We start from the raw sequence: 8,305 nt of genomic DNA, 5'->3' as shown, positions 1-8,305 counted from the left end.
ACTAAAGCCATTACATCATCTTCTACTCCATAACCATTGTAATGTCCCATCCCAACAACATCACACCATCCCCTACAATGCCCTATACCATCAACATTACGCATTGCAATTACTGTCAATAAAGTGACACGTCTATATTTTCTAGTTTGGTTTAGTTATTTATTTAAAGTACTTTGAAAAGTTATGCCCCATGTATAAATTATATCAAAGTAAGGGGATTAATTCATAACAATGATTAGATACGCTTTTGATGATTTATTTAAGAGTAATTTAGAAAAAAAGCAACATAAAATTTAGGTTTTTCTTTAAATAAAAATGTTTAGTGGTATATTTTTGCAGTTTAATACTTTTTATTTAAGTTATAAGTATAATTTATATTTATATACACAGTTATAAAACTTAAATACATATGTTTTATGTTTTGTAGACTAACGACGGTTTGCTTCATATAACGTTGTGTAACTGGTTACTCTTGAGCAATATTTGTCCTGTACTAATATAAATATACAACTTTAATAATGCCTCTAAAACCTACTTTAAAAAGAGCTTATTGAACTTTCAAAATCACATAATAAAGTAGCTACAGTGTTTTAGTGCTATTTAAAAATATCAAATACAAGCATATATGGTTAGAATATTCTTTATTGATAATTATTTTTGTTATAAAATATGTGTTATGGTTAGTGTGAGTTGGCGAAAGCTGAAAAAAAAATGACATATTGACAAGACGAGTGGACATTTTGTAGATAGACAAGAATGGGAAGCTTTAGTTTTAGTGGAATGGTTTAGATGCGCCTTTACCATAAAATGTGTGTATTGAAGTTCTTCCAGCAATCTTGTGGCTATAAGCAAGGAAAATGTGTATGACCACCCATATCGATAGTCTACAGTTAGATTAGATGCGCTTATAAAACGTATAACAATATTTAAGCAATAGATGTAGCGCTAAAGGAAGTAAAGGGATAACGCTCTAGAAAAGGGGTTCTTAAACTATTTGGAGGTAACGAACCCCACCAGTTTGATGTGCGCATTGGCTCAATCTTTCTTGACAGCTATATCGTCTACACTTACAAAATCCGATCGTGGTATTTTTTTCCAGATTGTGATTTATTTTATTATTATTATTTCTTGGTCGTCTTTTGTGAGATAGCTGGTATAGGTCATTCATAAATTCTGAGTGTTTCTGTTATTGTGATGTCGATGTGATAATTTTTTTCTATTACAGTCTGCATTGCTTTTTCTGTTTGTACTAAGAAAGTAGTGTCGTCTGCGCAAGCAAGTATATATTTGAAATACCGCTTCGCTATGTTAAAGAAACCTTTTATATGCAATTTTAATGACGTTTTTTTTTTTTAAAGCAAACACTTGTGTTATTTAATTGGGTAATGAGCTAAACAACACAATATACCCCAATAGGAATGTGTTGGACGTCCAATGTAAAATTAGAAGATATAGACTTTGTAGACGATCTGACTATCAGATACCCATTAACACATTCAGGAAAAGACACGTCATTCAAAAACATTTCTAGTCAAGTAGAACTGAGGGTCACCATGAAAAAATAGAAAAAAAACAGATATCATCTACTGTCAGAACATATACCAAAAGAGTTAGGCTTGGTGAGGCAACGTTAGATATCTGTTTTTATACGGAGAGGCATAGGTAAAAGATTTGTAAACTGCTGTCTGAGGTTATAACCATGTTAGAGTTGTTGGTCAACCCAGATAAAAGCAACCATTCTAAATAAAATTTAAAACAAGCATTTACATTAGATGGTATCTTTTGCTTTTAAAAGTATTGTCAAATACAAATCTAACAATACATGAATTTTAATTTTTCGGGCATCCTTTCCTTTAAAACAATTATTAGTAGTAGTTAATTTGAAACAATAACATAAATGTAATATTAAATTTGAATAGGTCAGTTATTTACAATTTTTCTTTATTAACAAAGGAAAACAAATTCTCACCCCAGGCTGTGAAATCGCTTAATAGGAAATAGTTAACACACTAGTGTCAGGTGCTTCATTAAAAAAAAAATTAAATATATATATTTATATATATATATATATATATATATATATATATATATATATATATATATATATATATAAATGCAATTGGTGCTAGCATCGCCACACACACACACACTTTTTTCCTATTAAAAAAGCGTGTATTTATTTATTTTTTTAAACTACATATAATTCAAGTGGAAACAAAAGTAAATTAGACATTGTCGCACACCCACTCCAGTCATTGATTTACTTGTATTGAAAATATTTCACTAAACTTGTCTTCCTCTGTATATTATTCAGATGTATGTATCATTGTTTTCTACATCATCACCGACCTCTTCATCCCGTACTTCACTTTCTTCGTCATCGTCGCATGCACCGTCATTATAGGGATCAGACTCAGCAACCGGGCAATAAGGCGGAAATCTGTGTCAAAGTTGGTGACCGTGACCTTGATCTTCAAAGTCTGCCTCCCCCCCCCAGTCCGCCTTCCTGACGGACACAAGTTTCGTGCTCGGGTTGGTGTTTTTCGGCACGAACTCTGACCTCTCGCTCCTGTGTTACTCTGAACTCTGACCTCTCGCTCCTGTGTTACTCTGAACTCTAACCTCTCGTTCCTGTGTTACTCTGAACTCTGACCTCTCGTTCCTGTGTTACTCTGAACTCTGACCTCTCGTTCCTGTGTTACTCTGAACTCTGACCTCTCGTTCCTGTGTTACTCTGAACTCTGACCTCTCGTTCCTGTGTTACTCTGAACTCTGACCTCTCGTTCCTGTGTTACTCTGAACTCTGACCTCTCGCTCCTGTGTTACTCTGAACTCTGACCTCCTATGTTACTGCATATGTTACCTGACGGAGACCATCTCGTCGTCTGTCAACATCGTCGTGTACTACCGCATGAGCGGCAGATGAAATTTCATCTGCCTAGCTGTAACGGTACTGTTCATGATATAGTCTTACAGGTTACTTAAATTCAAAGAAGCATGGTACCCATACATTTTGGTATACTTATCAAGTATGCTTTTACAAAAAATTATTTTGGTGATTTTTTTTAAATATACACAATTTGCGTTTTTTACTGCACTTTTTTTATTTATCGAAAAAAATGAAAAAAAGAGAATTTTTATTTTTAAAAAATGTATATGATGTACTTATTTTCGAAATAAAAAATCAATATTTTCTCTATGTCATGTGTGTTTGTGTTGATTTCAAAAGATTGCGTTTGTGTCATATACAGATATAACCCCTTCAAACATGGCATCTTCTAGGGTGTTTAAAAAAAGTTGTGGTTGGGAGGTGGGGGTTGTTAATATGGATGTCAGATGCGAAATTAAAACTTAAAATATTTACATTTTAAATTTAAAAAAAAAAAAAAAGATTTGGAAAATGCATATAAAACGTAAATTGCAACACTATGGAAAAATGGGAACTCGGGAAATAGAACATGATTTTTAATAAATGTGTAATTACTTAAACCTTTAAAAATAGAATAGAATAATGTAGAAACAATAATTGCGCATCAAGTGAATGGCAAACAATATGTGTACAATCCACTGGTTTAACACGAAAATACGCCAAGCCACGTTTGAGACATCCACCCATGCCAATACACATTCTAATTAAATATTTTAACATTTTGTGTGTTTGTACATCATTTTGAGATAACCCAGCATGTGATGGTTTATCTGGGACAGAGATCTAGGCCAGGGGATTGTAACAGGTCAGCTGTGTCCTAGCAGTGTGTGGGAGGTGGCTGGTTGATTCAGGTGCTCAAAGTGTGACACAATAATAGGTGACTCCACTACTGGTGATACAATCACTGGTGACACAATCACTGGTGATACAATCCCTGGTGACACAAGCAAGTAAAAAAATCTCTGACAATGTCGTTTAGGTGAGTAATTTTAGAGATTTAATTAGTATAATTACATCTTGCGTAAGGCAACTAACATCATCAACAGACAGGAATTAGACTGGAATCCTCAAGGAAAGCGAAAAGTATGTAGGCCAAAACAAATATGGAAAAGGTCAGCTGTAAATGAAGCCGAATCAACTGGACTGTCTTGGCCCCAACTTGGAGGAATCGTCTAGAACCGAGTACGATGGAGAGATGTGGTTGCGTCCCTATGTTCCACGAGGGGTCAGCTGGTATGATGATGATGATGAATTTGTTTAATTTAGGCTGAAAATGTGTTTTGATTTAAAAAAAGTATATATACTTTAGTAGCTAAATCAAAATTCGTATAGAGCATATAGATTTATTTAAACTATGTGTATTTGTTGTTTAGGTGGTCCTATGAATTTACCTGTAATATTAATGTACAGTTAGGTGTCGCTAGGGGGTCGGCGTGGTCGAGTCGGTAACGCTCATGGATGCTAAAACGAAAAGTCTAGAGTTCAAACCCTCGGAAAGATGAGGCTCGGTAGCAACTCTTCTGGAGAGACAACTCCAAAATCAAACAACTGCTACCTTGTAGTTTGTTCTTGGTTGGACAAAGGCCGTGGAAGCAAATCGGAGTCAATGGACTCAATAGCGCTTAACCAGTTGACACATATCATTAATTGTGATGGATGGGAATCCCTTCCAACACTAAAATTAAGAACGAAGAAAAATAAGATGCTGCTACATTACTTACACCCTTCAAGTACTCGATTATTTAATGTACGCACTTAACTTTGACTTAAATCACAAAAGATGAATGAAAGAAATATTATCGACATAATTAATTGGTCGCTTATCAAATCAGTAGCCGACACACAGTTCCCGGTATCACAACCTTGCAATAAAAACAAACACCTGAGTACCAGGGCCTAATTTCATGGCTTTATGTGCTACATACTATTCACGTCATAACACAAAAGGCTTGTTTTTATCTCAGTAACTGTTACAGGTGTAGGTACTTGATTACATGTCGGCAACTGTTTATTACTGTTATCGTCAGATGAAGTGGTCTGGGGCTAGGAAAGTCAGTCTTTACAAAAAAAAAGTTTCGTCTAAAATAGTTTCAAATAAGTGAGATATGTTTCGAACACCATCATTGGTTACCCGAAAATATTAATAATTAAAAATATTAAAAATATGTACTTAATTTCATGAAATAATATTAAAACATAGTTGTTTTTTTTCAACATTGTAGAGTGTGATATCTTCCCGATAAAATCTGTGTAGTGTACCTAAGAAAATATTTTTCTTCTACTGATGTAGATTTGCTCAAGCAGGACAGAGAGGCGCTAGCGGCTTTAGTTTCACGCAGTCTTCTGGTCAAGACGGAACCAACATGGCTGCCGATAGCGGGACCAACATGGCTGCTAATAATAGCAAGAATGACGACGAGGTAGACACCAAGATGGCTGCCGGTGTGTTTACGTGTATTGGAGAGAAGGAAAGCCGAGAACGATTCACGGATTTCACTGTAGTAGTCCAGGACGTCATTTTCAGGTGCCACCGTTTTATTCTGAGCGCGTGTTCCAAGTTTTTTGAAGCTCTGCTTAGAACTGATATGAAGGAGACAAGCGAAGGTACCGTGGCGCTGGGTGGAATGGAACCTGCGACCTTTTCTTTAATCCTCGATGTCTTGTACGCCGGTGCGAACATTTTGACAACAGAGAACATGTTTGTAGTCTGGCACGCTGCCAATCAATTACAGATAGATTTTTTAATCAAGACATGTGAGGAATTTGTGATCAAGAATATGACGTCATCGAACTGCTGGACTGTGTACGATGAAGCCACAAAACTGGACTCAGCCAAAGTGTTACGTGACGTCAGAAAGTATCTGGCCGTGAACTTGGCTGACGTCATTGTCAGTGACAGCATCATGTGTCTGTCACTTGACGACATCATTGGGATTCTCCAACATCAGTCTCGGACTGTCTGCACAGACTTTTCTGTCTTCTGTCTGCTGAGGTGGGCGTGTGCTGAGACAGACTCTATTCGCGTCCTGTTCAAGGCCACACATCCTCATCATGTGATGATGAAACAGAAGTACAATCACCAGGGAACCCAGGAGGTCACGTGTATCCCGCAGCTAAGTCCAGTTGATACGGAGACAGCGGTCTACAGAAGGTCTTGTTTGAGCCAGCTGCTGGACAAGGTTGACCTGACACAAGCCAGCGTTGATTGCCTGACCTATCTCATGACCAACGAGTTTGTGGCTGACCACAGAGACGCCATACTGCGAGTTAACAGAGCGTCAGCCCAGAGATTTGGTGCCGGTGCCCACCCGCATATTGCAACAGTAATTGGTGCCACGTCGACAGGTAGACTGGGCACGTGCAAGCACTGTCAAGGGGGTTTGGTTTATCAGTGATAACAAGGTATTGTTATGTGGGGGGGAGGCGAGTCGAGACTCAACATAATTGTCAGTGTTCGAGGAGGCATGGGTGGTGCTTCTTGTGTCCTGTCTACCTGTGCGTATGTTCGCAGGGATCTTGTCGCTTGTACTACCCAAGTGGCCCGTGTTTATCTATCGGCCTGATTTTCTGACAAACATCTTGACTAAAGAGAAAAAAACTGCGTGACCCACTTCTCTGAGACCAGTGTGTCCAACGTCAACATCTTCAGCTACCTTATGATTAGCGGGAAGTACAAGGAGAGCTTCAATACCCTCATCAAGTTGGGTTCAATCTAGTTTTCATTAAGGAGGCTTTCTACACCGTCTACAAAAAGGGTTAGACATCTAGTTTCCATAGGAGAGTCTGCCATCTCCTCAAGATGGGTTCAATGTAGTTTTTCTTAAGAAAATTTCTGTAACGTCTTTAGTTGTTGTTTTAAGTTTAGATTTAGATTTCTCTATTAATTAAAAAATAATTTCGAAGTAGTTTTATTCTAGAGACGTTTTTGTAACAATTTCACATCTACAATCTAAAACTAGCTTAAGTCTAGTTTATCGCAATCCCATACTAATATTTACAGTTTTTTTTTTACTAACGTTTGTTTTTAAATTTGTGTCACAATTTGAGAACTATTGAGGGAGGGCAGAGTTACCCAACCTGAAAAAACTTACAGGTGACACAAATCTAGGTCCGGGTGTTGTAACACAGCAAATGTATTATGGACGATATGTGACGGAGCTGTTTGGATGATGACGTTCTTGTTACAATTACTGGTGGGTTATACGAGGTAAACACTTAAAATACCTTGCCCTGTTTCTAATGAACAACTCACAAACATATTTAATGAGAGCACATATATCATGAGCCTGATGGGCTGTGTTATTGTTGTCAAAATGAATATGGCCCAGAATGTTGCTGAATATATTCATAGAAAATGCTGCCTTCAGACAAAATGTGTATAGCATTTAGAATGATTTTAGTGGATTTTGACATTTTGTAAAATGTCGCGGTCCATAGAATGGGCACCCATGATTAAATAAAACGAGAGACTATTCTTTTGTTCGTAGCTGTGACACCAGTACATGCATACAGATAAAACGGTCTGTGGCTAGGAAAGTAAGTCTTAAAATCCTTGTTTAGACTAATGAAGTTTTACACTTCCTGAGTGTGATGATCATTCACTGAGGTGTAGTGTGTTTACGGGCTGACACTTAGAGTCAAATAAAAAACAACGAGGCTGCTTGTTTCTGGATCAGCTTATTTATTGCATTCATAGAGTTGTAATTCCAGTACAATTTGAAGTAGATATGGAGATCTATAGCCATGTAATAATGAAAACAAAAATAGATTACACTTTTAATATACAACCACTTATAGGCTATATCAAATACAATGGTGTCGAGGCTAACCAAACCAGCCGCCTCGTCATAAAATAATACAGTAGAAATTTACGGCCAGTATTACAATTTTACATGTAGTTAACTTACTTAACATATCTAGTCTGCAACATGCAGCACTAGTATCTATACAGGCCTATATAATTATCTACGTCGCCCAAACATTGCGGGACACCACCACGCACGATGACTCTCTAACCTTCCGCCTCCCCCCTCGCTCTCCAGGTATGCGCAACAGACACTATCACTATCACTCCCACCCCCACCAGTCTGGTGAGCTGTGGTTCACGCCGAATGTTTACAATCATAGAGTCGGGTCGAATTAGTGACGGCTATTAGGTGCACATAATTTAGTTATTGAATGGTTTGAAACTAAGAGGAGGTACTAGTTCTGCTTGATATTTTCATTGTCGTCTGTAAACTGTCGACACGGACGACTGCTTTCATGGGGGCAGGGGGAGGGTTAGGGAGGGGGGTGGGGTTAGGGAGGTAGAGGATAATCGTCCTTCACGAGCTACTGATAGTGTTTTAAAGCAAAATATTTTCAGTCGCAGCATCG

At 37.5% G+C, this 8,305-nt stretch overlaps 1 protein-coding gene across 1 annotated transcript; it reads left to right on the top strand.

The window, feature by feature from the left end:
* The first annotated feature begins 3,763 nt into the window (after window positions 1-3,763).
* On the top strand, window positions 3,764-7,684 carry LOC131943593 (kelch repeat and BTB domain-containing protein 3-like). The gene is made up of 2 exons (XM_059303801.1): window positions 3,764-3,908; window positions 5,220-7,684. The coding sequence occupies exons 1-2, from the start codon at window positions 3,898-3,900 to the stop codon at window positions 6,322-6,324; spliced, it is 1,116 nt and encodes a 371-aa protein (XP_059159784.1). The 5' UTR covers window positions 3,764-3,897; the 3' UTR covers window positions 6,325-7,684.
* Window positions 7,685-8,305: the final 621 nt, after the last annotated feature.

Source organism: Physella acuta, unplaced genomic scaffold (assembly GCF_028476545.2).
Source record: "Physella acuta isolate Inbredline_101_S28 unplaced genomic scaffold, ASM2847654v3 ptg000463l, whole genome shotgun sequence".
NCBI lineage: Eukaryota > Metazoa > Mollusca > Gastropoda > Physidae > Physella > Physella acuta.
This window is presented reverse-complemented; position numbering and strand designations above follow the sequence as displayed.